This window comes from Nomia melanderi, chromosome 12 (genome assembly GCF_051020985.1).
Source record: "Nomia melanderi isolate GNS246 chromosome 12, iyNomMela1, whole genome shotgun sequence".
Taxonomy (NCBI): Eukaryota; Metazoa; Arthropoda; class Insecta; order Hymenoptera; family Halictidae; genus Nomia; species Nomia melanderi.
In genome coordinates, this window is record NC_135010.1 from 14,534,683 (window position 1) to 14,552,319 (window position 17,637).

The 17,637-nt window shown below is 53.7% G+C and overlaps 2 protein-coding genes across 8 annotated transcripts in view; one reads left to right on the forward strand and one right to left on the reverse strand.

Moving 5' to 3' along the window:
* Positions 1–738: 738 nt before the first annotated feature.
* LOC116428371 (PDZ and LIM domain protein Zasp) overlaps positions 739–17,637 on the reverse strand; it is a 32,501-nt gene continuing 15,602 nt past the window's right edge. Inside the window, exons 3-16 of the mRNA XM_076372759.1 lie at positions 17,386–17,554; positions 17,003–17,139; positions 16,829–16,929; positions 15,771–15,993; positions 13,876–14,061; positions 13,564–13,663; positions 12,807–12,953; positions 12,216–12,269; positions 11,541–11,676; positions 4,294–8,116; positions 3,387–3,573; positions 3,183–3,303; positions 2,974–3,089; positions 739–2,818 (exon numbers count right to left, since the gene is read on the reverse strand). Coding sequence (XP_076228874.1) covers positions 2,741–2,818; positions 2,974–3,089; positions 3,183–3,303; positions 3,387–3,573; positions 4,294–8,116; positions 11,541–11,676; positions 12,216–12,269; positions 12,807–12,953; positions 13,564–13,663; positions 13,876–14,061; positions 15,771–15,993; positions 16,829–16,929; positions 17,003–17,139; positions 17,386–17,554 — 5,578 coding nt within the window. The 3' untranslated portion in view covers positions 739–2,740. The remainder of the gene's footprint in view (positions 2,819–2,973; positions 3,090–3,182; positions 3,304–3,386; positions 3,574–4,293; positions 8,117–11,540; positions 11,677–12,215; positions 12,270–12,806; positions 12,954–13,563; positions 13,664–13,875; positions 14,062–15,770; positions 15,994–16,828; positions 16,930–17,002; positions 17,140–17,385; positions 17,555–17,637) is intronic.
* Positions 6,146–17,389, forward strand: LOC143175156 (uncharacterized). Of its 7 annotated transcripts, XM_076372764.1 has the most exons (8): positions 6,146–6,287; positions 6,389–6,586; positions 8,108–8,348; positions 8,419–8,617; positions 9,557–9,720; positions 9,827–10,110; positions 10,199–10,748; positions 17,218–17,389. In XM_076372764.1, exons 7-8 carry the CDS (start codon positions 10,420–10,422, stop codon positions 17,276–17,278), a joined length of 390 nt encoding a protein of 129 aa, XP_076228879.1. In that variant the 5' UTR covers positions 6,146–6,287; positions 6,389–6,586; positions 8,108–8,348; positions 8,419–8,617; positions 9,557–9,720; positions 9,827–10,110; positions 10,199–10,419; the 3' UTR covers positions 17,279–17,389. The 7 variants fall into 7 exon arrangements, 3 of the variants coding, with proteins under 3 accessions (XP_076228879.1, XP_076228881.1, XP_076228880.1); XR_012999837.1 differs by lacking the exons at positions 6,146–6,287; positions 6,389–6,586; positions 17,218–17,389 and adding exons at positions 13,451–13,746; positions 13,842–13,906 and having other exon boundaries at positions 8,104–8,348; XM_076372766.1 differs by lacking the exons at positions 9,557–9,720; positions 9,827–10,110; positions 10,199–10,748.

Consider the following 17,637-nt stretch of genomic DNA (forward strand, 5'->3'; position numbering starts at 1 on the left):
TTATCGCGGGCACGCGACATCCAACGGCGCACCGTGCGCCGATAGCGGAAGCGTGTCAGTGTCGACGGTTCAAGTTTAAACGCGAGGCGTACGCGCGTGCCTGCGGCGACACGCGTGTCGAGGAGACGTATACACCGCGGATCTCCCGTGAATTCGGATTTCATTGATAAACCCGCTCCGAGGAGGACTCGGGCGAGCCGAAAATGGTTCTGTCGGCGAGCACTCGGGAAGCTATTCTCGCGGGTGTATTAATAGATGTACACGTTCATTGAAGTCCGCGGCGATGACGTATCCGTCGCGGAAAAGACTTGCCAGAAAAATGTCTCGCGTGTCTGCCTCCGGAGGTAGGAGGTACCGCAAGGTTACTTTAATGACAAATCGATGAGACCGTCCCTTCGCCGGAGAGAGCTACTTCCTCGTTACAGTCGGAACAGTTTATGACCGTGTTTCCACGTGTCTCGAGTTTCCGCTGCACGCGCCTCGGAATCCGTTGCTTCCCTTCGGTGACCTAGCCGCGATTCGCGAGGATAATCGTTCCTCGTTTCGACTTGTGTCTCGTCCTTCGCGGCTCCCTTCGCGGTTGAACTGTCGTTTGTCGGTATTTTATTTAAACGACGGGTGATCGAACAATTGCCGGTGCCGACGATGATTCTCGTTGAAACTAAGCTACTCTGTTTGCAGGTGGAAAAGAGGAGCGTGCTTGGGAAGGAGCATCGAAGAAGTATTCTCAGAACGATGGAGATTTACATGAACATTTTATTTTATTGTAAGCAACACGTAACACGGATACAGAGGCTCGTGCGGTTCTCAGCCAGCAGTCGGATCCAATTCAGGTTGATCGCAAGTTGCGTCTGTTGCGCACGGGTAACGTGCCAAACTGCGCAACGCCTGCCTTGTTACTGCCCCCGAAGAACCGGGGTCCCGCCGGCGCATTCGTCCACGTTTACTGTCTGACACGAGCCCGCGAAGATGGCACAGAAATCGGTAACCTTGTCTAAAATTATATGGCAACTGCTATCAAAGTGCAAGTTCCTCGATCCTCGAAGCCGATTTTCCCCCTTCAATCGCGCCGCTCGTCCCCGTCCGTTCCGTCCGGGCACCGGGCGATCGTTCGACCTGAGAACGTATCGTCCGTCCCGATGGAAGTTCGTGACGGTGCTCGACGGAACGATCGGAGACGATCAAGCGACGGAAAGAAATCGAGCCCTGTCATCTCGAGCCCGCGGTAGAAGAATCCGGGTCGAGATCCCGGGGTAGAACCGTTCCCCTGTCGGATGATTTACGGCGGAATTCGCATGCACGGGAATTCTAGGTCCGCTCCTCGATTCGATAATGGTAACAAGTGTCTCCGCGGAACGCTTGTTAGTCGACGTGAAACGTATTCGTCGTCTAATCACGCGATCTTACGACCGCGAATCAGGTATCCGTCAATTAGTACCGCCGGCGAATCGTGACTAGTAATATTTCCGTTTGAATTTCCGATATTCGTGTCGAACGATTCCCGATTAACGACTCCTCGGGCGGACGAGAACCTTACCGTTTCCCCGTGGAAACACCAGGGAACCGGTACGAACCGTCCGCGGCGCGAGCGAACGCGAGAGGAACGGACACGGTCTCTCCGGTGCGTTTTCGGTCGACCGAGGTTCCACAGCCGAGGAATCGGCGGCCGACATTTACGTGACGACGGTCCGGATGCACCTTGGGCCTGCGAAATATGTGATAACGCCGGTAATGCTAATTGCTCGGACGACCTTTGCGTGATCCGGCCAAGAGACCAAAAAGCCGGCGCGCGTTCCTTGTATCGTTGCAGAGTTGTCTGCGGCAACGAGGTATTCCATCGAGACCGGAAGCCGCAACGCAGAGAGGCTCGTCCCGCCGATACTTGGCGCACGGCTGTTCGATATTTCGGTTGATTTCTTTTTAGTCGTGGAATGTCGACGCGTTGACGCCCGGCCGAGAATGTTTCATGTCCGTCGGTTCGAAAGAGAGACCCAGCACTCGCGCGTCGCATTATCGAGCTGAACGAATCGCCGGACAATATCGTGCCGGTCGCGGAGTCGGCGTCTGTCGCGCGCGGCCTCGTCCCTCGCCGTTCCATATTTTCGCCGGCGCAACGATTAGAAACGGTATATTATCCTGAGTGCCGAGCGACGGCCGATCACGGAATCACGAGGGAACGCGATCCTCTCGAAGGACACCGGTTTCCCCTCTCCTCCCTCCGTTCGGTCCCGCTCTCGTTCCCCCGACTTCGCCGACTTCGAGGAGCTCACCGTTCACCGTATCCTCACGCGATTACGATTATCGGGGGGGACACGGTGACGTCGATAAAGTAATTAGTTCGCGTTCTATTTAGCGTACTCGTTCGTAATACAAACACCACGTTCCTCGTTGGATATCGTTCACTATGGAGTTACTGTCGCGAGCGGCGCTCGCGGCCGCCCTCGTTAGGGTTAGTGTTTTTCCGGGGACGCTGCTGTCGCCCCGTCGATCGAAATTATACAAGAAGAAGAAGAATAAGAAAGAAGAAGAAGATGAAATCACGGTAAAACAACATCGTGCAGAAAGAATATCGTGCTCGCCAAGCTAAGGTACGCGTATTCCCCGCAATTCTTTTTTTTCCGCTTTTTCCCTATTTTCCCCCTCGCCCCGTTTTCTCATTTTTTTTTTCCCCCGCCCACCCCGCTGCCCTCCCTGAATCTCCTTTGCTTGTCGCGCGCGTCAGGGTCGAAGCGTCGCGGTTTTAACGCGCATGATTCTTGCAGAACGGACGACCGCCCTTCGCGTAGAAGCTCTGGCCCTCGAGGTTCTTCTTGCACATCTGAAATGGAGGAACGGATGAATGCCTTCGAAACGTCGACGGTTGACGCGACGGAAGAACGCCGAGGTAATTCGACGGTACGTTTCTTCGGCTTTCTTCCACGGCGTAAGATCGATCGGTTTATTTCGAGAAGCGCTCTCGCACTAATTGCGTACCGTGCAGTTGAAGCATTGGCTGTGGTAATTATTGTTCAGGGCCTCTACCCAGCGATCTCCAGCCTCGACGGGGAATCCGCACGCGAAACACTTTGTCGTGAACAGCTCGTTCCAATCTGCGCCAACAGAGAAAAGAGAACGTCGGGGATCAGCTCGAAACTGAAGGAATTAAGGAATTCAATGGAGTTTAAGAGAGGTATAGAACGAACCAGCTTCGCAATAGGGCAGTCCCTCTTCGAGGAAGAACGGGCTGTTGCCGAACAATTTGCCGCAGTACGTGCACTTGAAGCATTCAGGGTGGAAGTGCTTTCCAATCGCGTTCAGGCAGTCCTGGAACAACGGAGGAGACGTGGTCGTTCGGAGTGGGAGATTTGAAATAGGAGTTCCAGCAGGTTTCTCTATCGAGTACTCACGCCTTTGATCTTGTTGTTGCATTTGTTGCAGCTGGGCGCGATGAAACGTTCGAAACAGTACTCGCAGTAGAGCTGTCCTTTTTCCTCGACGAATCCGATGTCCTGAAGGGGTCGACGGCATTGCGTGTTCACGCAGACGAAGTGCTCGGGGCACCAGATCTGTCCCAGCGCGGTGATGAATGGCCCCCTGGGGATCACGCAACCCGGATTACTTTTTACGCTCGGTTTCGGCGGGACGGCACGAGCGCGCGAGAAAGCAGAGCCAAGCATAAGAAAACGACAACTAGAGGATAGAGACTATTTTTCGTGATCACCGCGGAACTTTTGATAGGCTAGACTTATAAAACTTGAGGAAAGGTAGAGGTAAATTATCTGTTTTCCCGTAGGTCGGCTGAATTACGAACCTTATGCACTGTTTGTCGTTTTTACAGCAGACTGGTTTTATGAGGAGACCGTTCGACTTGTGATTAGTATTTTCTCCGTTAGCTGTTAACATCGTGCAAATTCAACACTGTTAATCACGTCAGTACAACATCATGAATAATAGTTACATCATTAATCGAATCAATGAGAATATGAGACAACAGAAAACAAAAGACACGTATAATCTAATTAATATTACATGTTTTCTAGCGATCGCTAGGCACTCAGTGAGAACAAGCAATCGCTGTGCCGCGACGTCCACCTGATCTTCCAGCTTCTTGTCTTTCCAATCATCGGATCGTCTTCTAAAGCGTACGCGAAATCAACCACAAAAGGGGAAGGAACGAAACGGGAGAGGAGAATGTAACGACTGGTGACAGAGAATGATCATCCGGCAACGGACAACGCAAACAAAACGAAACGAACAACAACAAAAACAACAACAACAACATCAACACACACCGATGAGCAACGGGGAGTGTACCTGACGTAAGAGTTGCAATGAGCGCAGAGGGGCACTCGCGATCCCGGTCCGGTCGCTTGATTCAGGATTCCCCGGCCGCGTTTCGGCGCGCTGCTGCCAGCGAACGTCCCGCTCTTCGACCCGGCACCACCGAGGCCACCGACTCCGGTACCTAGATCCGGGTGGGATGACAAATTTGGTGGGTCTACTAAACTTTGGGTTTTGCTAGAGGGAGAACAATGGACACCGTCCCGGCAGTTACTTCGGGTCTCGCATCGAGTCCCGGATTGACAGCGGGTGTTGATCGAACACTGACTGCCCGACTGGCAACTGGTCTGGGTGGAACAGTAACTCTGGCTTTTGCAACAGTAGCTTCGGGACTCGCAGCTGCTCTGCGCCTGGCACGCGTCGGACTGTGCCTGACACTGAGCCTCGGGTTTGTACAGCTGAACGGTGGGAAGAGTTTTGTGGCCAGCTTTGGCGGTCAGTCGCGCGAGTTGCCCACTCAAGTTAGTGCGAGGCTTGTGGATCGGCTGGAACGGACTTCGCTGCGGGCTACAGGGAGCTGGCGGAGCCGGATCTTCGAAAGGGAAAGGGATCTGCGGGAAAGGGAGCTTCGACATCGAAGGCGGTAGACCCGGCTTGGTGCACGGCGCGATGCAAACGGATCCATCGTCGCACGGGGCCACGCAGACACCCGTGTCCGGGCAGTTCGGGATCTCGATGTCGCAGGCGGACTCTCGGCCGCATCGTCCCGACGGTTGTCCGCAGACGCCCGTCGTCTTCATGCCGAAGCAAGGAGAGACGCATACTCCCGCGCGATCGGCGGTCGGCACGACGCAGACTCCCGACTTCTGGCAGCACGGATTAGGTCCCTCGCAAGGTACCACCACCACGCCCGCCTTCGTGCCCTTATCAGAGTGCGCTTTGCAGGGTAGCACGGTGAGACCGGTGTCCGGGCACGGCTTAGAAGCAGGTGGAGTCGCATAGCTGACGTGGCGCACTTCCGTAGAACTGCTGTACATCGGCTGCACCGAGCAGCTCGTTGGTTTGGAGGACAAAGGACACGGAAGCGAGGGCTTCGAGGGACTCGTCTTGGTGATCGCGCAGACATCGTTAGCTGGTTCCTCGCGAGGCGGCGGCAGAGGCTGCGGCGCGGCTCTTCTCTCGCACCTCTCGAAGTCCTCGACGACCTGCAGCGACCTCTTCACCACCGACTGCTTCTGCTCGCTCGTCTCTTCGCTGGTCATGCACCTCTTCTCCTGGAACTGCGCGTGGACGGCGTCCGTCGGACCACGCTCCCGATCGTCGATCTCCTTCTCGTCGAAGTCTACGGTCTTAGTAGCCTTGTACTCCGCGGTTCTGTGCCCCTCGTCCGTGTCTTCGTCCACCTTGTAAGAGACGCTCTTCTTCGTAGGGAAGTGCACGGCGGACCGTCTAGGCGGAGGGTCGTCCCTGATGCGAGGAGCTTGAGCTTTCACGTAGCAAGGCGGCGGCGACGGTGGCCCGTGAGCCGGCGACTTCGACCTGCACGGCGTCGGAGTTGGAGTCCTGCTCGACGGCTGGAACGTGTGACTCTCCACCGCGCTCTTTCTCATGGCGACCAAGTGCTTCTGATAGCTCGGGATGGTGTCTGGCTTCTTCAGGGAGGCGGTGATGCACTTGGAGCTGGGCGTCTGAGGCCGAGATCTTATCGGCGACACCGAAGTGTCTCTCAGACGATAATCGGGCGGCGGAGTGGGCAAAGGTCGAGGCTTGGGAGACGCCATAGGCGGTCGAACCTCTCTGGGCTTCCCGTCGCCGAAGAGGATGTCAGCGGGCGGCAGGTAACCGCCTCTGTCGCCCAGAAGATTCGGCGTGCCGGAGCGACTCGCGATGTTCTGGTCGTCCGGCCCGATCTCCCTGCTGAGGGGAGTGTAAGGCCGCTCGGGAGCGATCGTCAACGCCTGCTGGAACGGGGAGATCGGTCGGACGTCCTCCTTCGGCGGTTGCTTCGGCCGGCACCGGTGGTCCAGGTATATAGTCTCTTCCGTGTACACTTCCTTCACGCTGGAGGAAGTGCTGAGAGGCGTGTAGGGCCTGTCCGGCGCCGTGGTCAACGCGTTCACCATTTCAGACTTCCACTCCTTGGGCGTGGAGTTCTGCAGGGCGGAGTGGGGTATCGGCTTCGGGCCGGAGTCCGTCTGCTTCACGAACTGCACGTGCTTCTTGTTGGTCTCCATCACCTCCTGCGTCGGCAGGTACTTGGCGCACACCTGACGACCTCTCGGCGCCTGCTGATCCCTCAAGCTCTGGTGGACCTCCACTTGCTCCCGTAAGCTCTTCCTACGTTCATCGTTCATATCCAACCGCCTGACGCGTTCCTGCACTAGAACCTCTTCCGTGATCTCCTCGTAGGTCTCCTTGATGAGCTTCTTCGAGCCAGGCGTAGCGCCCTCCGCCTCCGTCACCTTCTCCTCGCGCACCACGGTTCTTCCCAGCGGCTGTTCCCGAACCTCCTCCACAACTTCCTCTTCGAACGTCACGTGTCTGCTGTTCCGCTCTTCCTCCTCCTGCCGTCTGCGCTCTTCCTCCTCGCGTCTCCTCCTCGCTTCCTCTTCCTCCCGCTTCTTCCTCTCCTCTTCCTCCTGCTTCCTTCTCTCCTCCTCCTCCTCTTCTCTCTTCCGCTCTTCCTCCTCTCGTTTAGCCTTCTCCAGCAACTGCTGCACGTCCACCGCGGACGTGACCACCTCGGCGGACTCGACCACCGTCTTCTCTTCCGACTTCTCCGTCACCTCCGTTGTTTCCGTCATCTCCGTCGACTCCTCCTTCACTTCTCTGTCGATGTGCGTCGCGGTGGTCCTGGAGTAGCTCTCCTCGGTCTCCTCGATCATCGGCGTGCTGGGTCGCGCGGGCGACGGGATCTTCTCGATGGTCTTCTCGAAGGTCATCCTCTTCTTCACGTGCATCCCGTCGACGTCTTCCTCCGAGGTCTCGGTGATGAAGTCGTGCTCGCCTCCGAGCCCCTTTTCCTCGCTGTCCTCATCCGCGATTTCGTCGGCCGGTCTCAAGTCGGTCACCTCTTCGTCGACCTCCCTGATCTCTTCCTTCGCCTCCTCCTGCTTGATCGCGTGCTCCGTCGGCAGGGGTGGTTTCCCGCAGATGGTCTGCTCCCTGCGGCAGACCTTCGACGTGTACGAGCGGTGCTCCTCGCGGAACGGCTGGTTCCTCTCGCAGATTCGCTCCCGCTGGCAGATCTCCTTCTGGTGGTACTTCTTGCAGACCTTAGGGGCGTCCGGTTGCCCGTAGCTCTGCTCGTAGATGTTGCTGCCGGTGGTCACAGTCGCCGTCCACGGTTTCGGGATCGGCTGGACGATCCTGGTGGGCGTCAACGACCGCCGGACGCTGTCGGTCGAGCTGGGCCTCGAGGTGACTTCGCTCCTCGACTGCCTGTCGGCGCTGGCTTCCACCAGCTCGACCTTCCTGTAGACGGGCCCCGGGCAACTGATTCGCTCCATCGGATCGTAATCGAAGCTGCCCCAATGCCTGGTCACTCTCTCGACCTCGCTGTCCACGCTATCGGCCCTCTTCTTCGTTAAGGCCCTCTCGCAGGCCTCTATGCAGGCCTTCTTCTCTCTGACCGCCGGCCTACCCCTTCTGTCGAGCGCGGGATTCGGATCGATGTACAAAGGACTGGCGGTGGGATAAGTGATGTCCTCGATCGGTTTCGCTGGCGGCCACACGAGGCTCTTCGACTTCACCGAACTAGGACGGCACTCGGTGCTGGTGGCGGTGGTGGTGGTCTTGGTCTCTTCCTCGAAGGACTGGTAATAATAGCACTTCTCCCGGGTTTCAGTCGAATTTTCTGGGATACCGGTGTTTCGAAGAGGACCGATCCTCGGGGAGAAGGACACGGACGGACGGATGGGACCGAGGATGGACGGTGGAGACGATCGAAAGCGGGCAAACATACAACAAAGACACGAACAAGAAACACAGAAAACATTTTGTAAGACGTGCCAACAACAGGTAGGCGACAGAAGGCGGGTCGTAAGGTTGTGTTAGAAAGAACGAAAAAAAAAACAAAGAAATCAGCGGTGAGTAAGAAGCACATCGAACGGACCGTGCCCGCGAACCTCTGTGTCTAATCGAGCTGTCGGGTTGCAGGCAGCCTCGGGTACATCGAGAAGCGTGTTCGCCGAGAGGACGACGTCTGGGTCGCGGGCACGTCCAGGACTAACTAAAGAAGCGCAACTTAAAAGCAAAAGAAAGCGGTGACGAGCGTCGCGTAAGCAAGCCGTGTCTCACCGGTTGACTGCCGCATCAGATGGACTCTGATTGCCACGCGAATCGTGTGACACTCGAGGTTTGTGTTTAACACTAGATTCACGTTTATTCTACACTTTAGTGTTAAACAAACGGATTAGAATGTTCGGTACTTTGGTACCAAAGCTGATCCGGTAGTCACCGTGGCAACGGCAGGACAGGCAAAAAGCAAAAATGAAGCGGAAGCTCGCGATCGATCGCGGCTGATCGAGGCGCGATTGGGCAAGCGTTACGAGTGAGCAGTCGCACTTCTCGGTAATAGATTGATGGTGAACGGCTACGTCGGCCGGACGGAAAGGTCCACGAGCCCGATAACGTAGCCGCGATTCTCGGAGGATCGTGGGGATGGCCACGAGCTCCCCGAGCAGTTGCGGGTTTAGCAACGGATACAGCGCATTTGTTATACAACGGTTTCGTGATAATTCCGGAGGAGCTTGAAGACGTGTGCCAGTTCGTGTGTGCGTGAATGATATGAGATTGGAGAGAAGGAACAACATGTATCGAGCGAAGAGTTTGCTCGGCTTGACTGTCGCTTTATTTCGTAATTGCGCTTTCAAATCTCTCAACAAATTTTCGAGGGAACACTCTCGTCGGTATCGTTCACGACATTACCGATCCCGAAACACGTGATTCGGCTTCCCCGCGCTCGCGGTTGCCGAGCGAATAAATAATTCACGCTGGAACCGTGGAGCAATCGAAGCGAGACCGATTCACGATTTCCTCGCGCGGCGTGTTTACTCGAATAAATTAACTGTCGACGAGATAAGTCAATGAAAATCGACTCGCGATCACGGTAATTGTCCGAAAGGGGAAATCGGTCGGTTCGTTCGATCGATCCCGATTCCAGCGTTAAGGAACTGTTTGAACGCGCCTCGGGCGATCGCGCGCGCGTGCGCGCGTGTCTTCCGAATCACGATATTCGAGACAGCGAGAAGGGAGATCGTGAACGTTCAATATATAATATAATTATCATGTATAGATATCGGATATCGTTCGATTCGGCTGTCAGCACAAGGACGACGACGACGGCGCAGTCGAGAGCTACCGATTCATGCGAACGTGAGGGAGAAAGGTCTGGGTTTCGGGTTGAAAGATGGACCGGCTGAAAAAAGATAAGAAAAGAAAAAATTATGCCCAGGAAAGGTATGCTTTTCTCGATCGAAGCACGAATTCGGCTCCCGAATTCCGATAGCCACACTCTCGGCCCGTATGTACTTATTATGCGTAAAATCGTTTGCCTCGGTATCAGGTGTCGTTGACGTGGGATGAAACAAAAAAAAAACGAAGAAGTAGAAGAAATAGAAGAAGGAGAATGGGAAAAATGGAGAGATGCTAGAGAAGAGATGAAAAAGAAGAGGGGTAAGAACAAAATACAAACACGTGGATATTTTTACTCAAAGTGTCTCTGTTGTTACGCAAGCTCCGCCTCGATGCAGACTTGACTCATTTATTCGCTATTCGGGTCTCGATTCGATCTGTCCCAATTTCGTTTCGATCGGACCGCATCATCGTACTGCTCCACAAAGTCCAACGGTATAAATAATCATCGTCGAGCCTGTATCGCCCTTTTCCCACCCCCGATCGTGGGAACGTGAATGACATGATTCGAAATGTGTCGCAGCTCTCTGAACCCGCCGTCGACACGCGCCGCGAGAACGGGACGAGAACGGGATGGAGTGGCAAGTTTCGAGAAGAGAGCTTGCAAACCGGGCGAAAACGCAACGTGTATAGGGGGGGCGATCGGTCGCGATCGGATCGCCTTCGTCTCGGCCAGCGAACGATCCGACGCGCGGATGCTTGGGTGAACGAGAGATCGATGAAGATGGAGGTAGATGCGAATAGATGTACACGAAGAAGAAGAGAAGTAGAAGAAGAAGAAGAAGAAGAGAAAAAAAAATGAGAACGGAACAGTATGCGAGGACGCAAGCCAAATGGAGCGTATTAGCCAAAGCTCGAAACTCGGTCAGCAGGGTCGAATCTATTCGCCATACCTGTGAGAAGGGTGTACCTACTTTTTGGCTTTGGCAGGGCGGAGATCAGACCTATTTGCAACAATCGAAGAGCAAAGTGAGGCCAAGGATAATAGGCTGGCTCGTCGTCAGGATTACACGATCGAGCGGAGATCGTTCCCCTAGATACGACGAGAAAGTCGTGCTCCCCGCTTGTCGCCGGTAATTTATACGACCGCGATTTTCTGCTTTTCTTTACTGATAACGTACCCCCGCGGTCCCTGGCGTACCGCTAGCGTGCCTGCCGTAATTATCCTACCGTCTAGTCTCGCCGCGCGGAATTTCGTGCACGTAACGGACGGGATATAATAAACACCTGGTACTTCAGCGTTGTACCAGCGTCTTAAACTAGATTCACCAACGAACAACCGCGGTATTCCTGCGGTTCTCATTGTTCAAGCTTTTCACGTTCCGTCGATCAAGCGGTGCTTAACACTGAAACTACCGGACGGGTCAGAATCGCTTCCTGATATCGTTACCTTGTAATTGTCGGAAGCATAGCGGACGTTTCTCTGAGAAACGATTAAAGACATTGATTGAACGATACGCTGACTGAATTGTAAACGGATCAAAGACTCTTGTAGCTTCTACAGAGGAATTTCAGAATGTCGATTCAACTGCTCGGTAGTTCCAGCGTTGAACGACGATCATCATTCCTCGCGGGTGTCACCGGAAAGCTTGAACAGCGGGATCATCGATACCGTCCGACCGTGAAACTCTCGAGTTTGAGAGTTTGAACTTGCAGCTCGCGGAAAACGATTGCTTCGGCGTTCGTAACGGATCTCCGTCGCGTTCGAGGGTATCGACGGAGTTACGTAAGAGAATCGTAATTATGTAACGACGAGGTCGCCGACGGCGGAGCGATTTCTTCCGCGTCCGAACGACCCCCGGGCAACCCCGGTCGATTCGCGTTTCCCCGCGCTGTACACCGAATCCACGGAGAAGAGAACTTACCAGTCACGGTCTGACTCTGGGGTCGCGGCAGAGTGCTGTTCCCTGAGTTGATCAGCGGCGGCGACGACAGGTTCGATGACAGAGAGCTCGATCCTCCGAACGGCTTCGGACCAATTAGGTTGTTGGATGTCGGCGCCTGTGTGCGGTACAAAATACTCGGTTATTCGCCGCGTTCCACGCGCCGCTCGGCTCAACGATCAACAACGGCAATTAAACCATCGGCGAGGGAACTTGCATATGCGTGTCGCATTCCGAGAAGGGAAAAAAAAGAACACACACAAACGCGATCCCGTTAGGTGTCTCTGTACCGGCTAGAACGCGACGATCTCGCGACGAGCAACGACACCGATCTCCGATGATCTCGAATCGATTCGAAAAAGACGGGACTTGCTTCCGCTGCCTTGATACCAAGCCGAGAAATCGGTTAATTTCACGCGCACTGCCACCATCGGGACGTCGATTTCGTAGCCATTTTAGATCGATCGGCGAACGGGAAAGAATCGGGGAACGGATTCCTCGGCGGATTGAACGTACTTTGTCGGAGAACATAGTCTGGTAGAGAGCGGGTTCAAAGCAGCGGGACCGCGATTGTCATCGGATCGGTAAGGACGTACCTTACGGAGTGTAAGGTTTCGAGCCGCGAGATGCTTAAGACGGGCCGCGTTGGGACATTACCTGGACTGATCGGAAACTGGGTGGTTCGACGGGCGGTATGCCAAGGCGGGTGGGCTGCAATGCATAAAACGACAGATCGATGTCACGTGGCGGTGGCAATTAAAAAGGGGGAGCGAGAGAGAGATTCGGGGAGGACCGCGGCAACACGCACACTCCCGGCCGCGCCAGGCTAATTAGTCACGGATTCGAAATAGGCGTCGCGAATCGTTTAGCTATGAAAGATTGCCAGATGACGGCTCGATTGTTCGCGACCAGTCAACGAGAAGGAAGTTCACGGGTCCGAAGGACGATCGGGTCGAATATCGTAACGATCGCACTCTGACTCATTAGCCCTCGCAATTCCTTCGATATTCTTCCTCGTGTCTTGCTTCTCATTTCCTGCGTTCGTCTCTCTCTCTTTTTTCTGTTCCGCGTTCCCGTTCCGATACGTGTCGCGTATCGCCGATCTTTTTTCGTCCTGTATTTTTGAACGTTGCTCGGATCGATCGTAGCCCCGGTATTACGGATCTATGCATCATCGCCGGTATGCGCGAAATGTGCGAGACGCGCGAGCTAACCGGACGCTCGTAGGATTTCAACGGTTTGGCCAACCTCTGTGCAACCGGTCTGTATGGTGATAGTGCTCGTAAACGTTTTCGATTCCCAGTGGCACTCGCCGTTCGTGATGCAGCCGTTCCTATTCAGGGACGACACCTGGAGGTTCGGGGATCCGTAATCTGGACTCGAACGATTGTAAGCCTGGAAAAGCGATTAGTGCAAAGCGGAGGCCACACACACGCGCGTGTTAGGTCTTAACCGTTCAATGGCAAGTTCTTCACACTTTGACTGCTCGTTCAAACTTCCATGATCTCGACTCCCATGACTTCCATCGAAATAGTTTTCTTAATCTTTCAGCTATGAGACTAGCCGCGAAGCTGTACGATAATATTTCAGACTGATAGAATTTTCCATTGTACAATTAGATTACTATAATGTGACTATAGACTATAACGTGCACAACCGTTCAAAAAGATGACTATACTGGCGAACAGTAGCTAAAAGTAGCTAAGTAACACAGCAGTCAAAGTGTTAATTGAAATTTCATCGACGCTGGTACTCGAAATCAATGAACATGAGTCCTGCGAGAGAATCGATACGTCGTTGTATTTTAGAAATGTCCCGTAACTTGGAAACGGGAGCATACTCGCAAGTAATTATCTAATGAACGCCAGCTGTGTTGCATCGTGTTTTCACAGCTCGAATAGCAAACGAAGATCGTCAAGCAACAGGACACGAACGCAAAGCGACACTCTGTGCGGAACACTGTAAGCGGCGGTAAGGCGAGAGAAGTCTCGTCGAAGATACTCACAGAGTATGGCAGGGGTGAGGACGTGTGGTTACTCAGGGGTGGAGACAACGGTGCATTTGCGAGCGCAGCGGAAATGGTGCTGGCAGGAGCCTTTCCGCCTCTGTAAATTTCATTCGATCTTTATCGTGGTCTGTCACGCATTCTTCCCACCGTTCCACGGATTCCGTTTCCGTGGAATTTCCGGTGAGTAGTGTTTTTTAATTGCCGGTTCAACGGCTCGCTCTTACGAGACTCCGCCGTTCTCTTTGTTAACTCTTTGCGAACGATTATTGTTCCAGGCGTAGATGGAAGAAAACGATCGGGTGTACTCACGGCGGTACGGTGATCGGAACCATGCCGGCAGGTGCGTTTTGCCTGGCGACCAGTTTCGCGTGGATGTCGCAGTACAGTTTGTTGTTGATGTTGTAGTAGCCGACGTTCTTCAGGGAGGTGCCGCAGGTCGAGCATTTGAAGCACTCCACGTGGAGATTCTTCTCCTTGATCCTGACGAAGACGCCCCTGCGGGACAAGTGAGTCGCTTGAGCAGGATTCACGCGTGATCGCGCGCTCGATGAGTGAAGAGAGTGCTTGTTGTCGGATGTGCCACGAGTTTTTCGTCCAGAGGCACCCACGCGCGATGAAACATGCCGCGTCGCTATCAGACCGATGGGTTTCAGCCTTTTCTCACGTTCTGTTTCAGTGCAGCATGTCTCGTGGAACTTCGAAGACTCGAACCCATCGCTCGTAGCCATCGCTGCCGCAGGTTCCAACGCGCATGGGGACCTCGAGTATTCGGAGAAATGAAGAGGAACTCGTCACCTCGACGATGGAGGCCGAGAACACGAGACTGTTCGTGAGTAATGTTGGAAGTAGAATATAGTGGCAGATGTGAAATGGTGTCCAGATGAAACGCGTTTGAAAATGTAACGTCTGTCGTGTGGAATCTAATGATTGCTTTCTCGATTGTAGACAAAAACTCGATGACGACAGAAAGAGAGAGAGAGAGAGAGAGAGAGAGAGAGAGAGAGAGGCAGCGAAGAAAAATGTCTCAAAAAGAATCGTCGCGGTAGAGAAAGACGCGAAAATGTGCGAGAAGGTATGTACAGGACGCACGGCGCCCGAGAAAAAGGATAGAGTACAAAAAGCGTAACATCGACATCCAAAAAAAGGCAAAAATCGTGTTCAAAAACAGTCAGCAAAAAAATGGTCACAACATCGAAAGCGTGTTTCTACGTTGCACCGGTGATTGGATACCGTCGCTGGTTCCCGATGAGTACACCGATTGCTGAAGAGATGCGATGAAAAGTTGAATGAAAAGAATGAGAGAGAATGATAATGAGATAGAAAGAGAGACAGAGAGAGAGAGAGAGAAAGAGAGAGAGAGAGAAAGAGAAAGAAAGAATGAGAAGACTTCTCGCGAGATGAAGCGAGAGAAGCTGGTACGAGTGCGAATGATGATCGTCACACGACTCCCAGAGGATGATGAGAATCGAGAGATGGAGGGCCGTTCATTGCCGAAGAAGCGATATTGACGACAGAGGCGACAGAGAGGGTTGGTGCTTCGACTCAAACACAGCAGGAAAACCGTGCAAACATATGTAGAAAAAACATCAGCGTTTCCCATCCTCGATCGACAGACTCCCGACCGGCATTTCAGCTGCGACTCGGTCGATCGATTCCACGTACGTTCGATGAAGGAATGCGAGGCGCGCGTTTTCGTCTTGGTCAAAGCGTTCGACGGATGATATCCAGGCGGTTACCACAGTTATCGAGCAATCCAGCCGGCCACGATAATCACGTACAGTGTTCTATCACCGGCCGCCCGAGCGTTCACGGGAACGAGGCTCGCGATTCGAGAGCGAATCCTCGCCGATTCATCGACGATGCTCCACGCTGAACACCGACACTCCATCCACGGAAAGTCTCATCGAAAAAAGAAGCTGCTCCTTCGTTCGAAAAGAACTCGGATTCCGTGAAACATTCCGTGGATCGTGTACAGCGATTCGCGCGCGAATCCGAGTCGCGAGCTCGTTCCCACCCACGCGTCGCTCGCGTGATTTCTTTCGTTACCTGTGTGTATATATATATAAATATCAAGATATACATATACACGGGACAACGGTTTATAGAAGCTGCGTGTCGCCGGCAAGCTAACAGAATTCCGATCCATCAACGGCCGGAGTGCAAAACGGGGGAGAAGAAGTGGTTGTCACGTGGAAAATAGTTACACGATCACTCGGTCGCAGTTGCTACAACGGACGATCGACGTTTCCGAAGACGGGGAGGAGGAGTCCTGTCGCTGCGGCGAACGTTTCCACGAATTTTCATTGGAATTGTTGGCCGGACCATTGCCGTGGAGAGCATGGAATAGAGGCGTGGGTGATCTCGGCGAGGTGGCCCTTCCGCCAACGGCGTGGCTCACCATCGAGTAATACTCTGTTCTCGGATGAACTACGACATGGAAGTAGAGAAACCGATCTGTGACTCGACTGGACACCGGACGGGCCCCTTTTAATAACCGAGAGCAACGAGCTATCCCCTCTGGGAACGGTCTCTGTCATCTCTTGCACTCCGCGTGCACGGATATCCAAGTAAAATCGGATCTTTTCTTATCTGCTGTTCCGTTTATCATACGAATTTACGATTCTCGATCCGATTGTAGCTTCAAGATCCGTCACGCGGAAGCGTCGTCTGTTTCTTCATCGAAAAGAAAGTTCGTCCTATTTTATCTTCGGTCTCGTTCGACGAGATTCGCCGATCGCTGAAAGAAACAGGGTAACGGCCGAGAACGACAAGTCCCCGCCCGTCAACTTACACGATGAGCCTCTCGCATTCGGCGCAAATGTTCTGTCCGGGTGGAAGGCTCGACTGCGGCGTCGAGGGCTGTTGCTGCTGTTGCTGCTGTTGCCTGGTTTCCGGGGACGAGACCGGCCTCAGTCCTGCCAGGGCCGGCGAGGACGGCGTAATCACGCCGCTCTGTGCAGTGGGCTCCGCTATTTCGCAAACAAGTTATCGTACCGGCGAGCACCAGACTGACGTCTTTCGAGCCAGCTGATCCGGGCGAAAAATCACTGGAGAGCGATTCTCTTCTAACGCGATTTGTTGTAACGATTTCTTTCGCTTGAATCGTTGGTATACAGATCATCGTTCTAAAGACACTCGAGTCGACGAGAAACTCTCCAGTGATTTTTTAAACTACATCTATACGAAACACTAGACTATCGTTAACAAGGTACAAGAGATTCGACGGTTGAACTTTGCTAACGTCGATCGATTAGCTACTAACCAGGCTCCGGAGTCTTTGGTTCCTTGTCGGCTTCCTGGACCATCTTGAACACCTCGCTGTTCTCGGCGTTATAGTTCTTCTCGTTCTTCTTGAAGTTCACCCTGCAATCGAAGCGGCGTGTCAGTTTAAGGACGGAACTTCGACGCGCGTTTCGCGGCTAGATTTTTCGTTTACCCGAGAACACCGCCGGCCAGGACTTCCGCTTGCGCGGAGAGCGTCTCCGCGATGGTCTCCTCGCTGTAGATCCCCACCGGGCTGTTGTACTGTTTGTTCACGATGGACTTGATGGACCCGTCGCTCGTTCCGTTCAGCTGTAACACGCGAGGATATTTACTATCGCTGCGCGCCGTCCGTCCGTGAATTGATTGATTTGTTTGTGCGTTTGACAGGAGGAACGGTTGTGCGATGGACGACAAGGGAGCCGTACAGGTAGAAGAGATAAGGAGCTGACAAATGGAGCAAGGGTGCCGCAGGAATTCGGGAGCGCGTACGATTATAGCGGAAGAATGTGGAGCAAGGCTGAGATTCCTCGATTCGTTTGACTAATTGACACTAACGAATGGTTTCGGACTGAAGTTGTGGCCGCTGCCGATGAGCGATCCGTCCTGTTTCTTCGCTGCCAACGACGTCTTCGTAACTGGAGTAACATTACCCATCGATGTGGGCGACGGCGACGGGAGGGTAGAGCCCAGAGGCGACACGTGCGGTTTCCATGTGCCTCCACCTCTGTCGACGCGACGGTAAATTAAAATTTCACAGCGTTTTACAATCGCCCCCCCCCCCCTCGTTTCATTTGACAATCGTCAAGG

What these genes read in the sequence shown, in the direction of transcription:
- LOC143175156 (XM_076372764.1), top strand. Translation starts at nt 10,420, where the DNA reads ATGTACACGAAGAAGAAGAGAAGTAGAAGAAGAAGAAGAAGAAGAGAA. An exon ending in GTGCTCCCCGCTTGTCGCCG is followed by an intron (nt 10,749 to 17,217) that starts GTAATTTATACG and finishes TGCGTTTGACAG; the next exon opens with GAGGAACGGTTGTGCGATGG.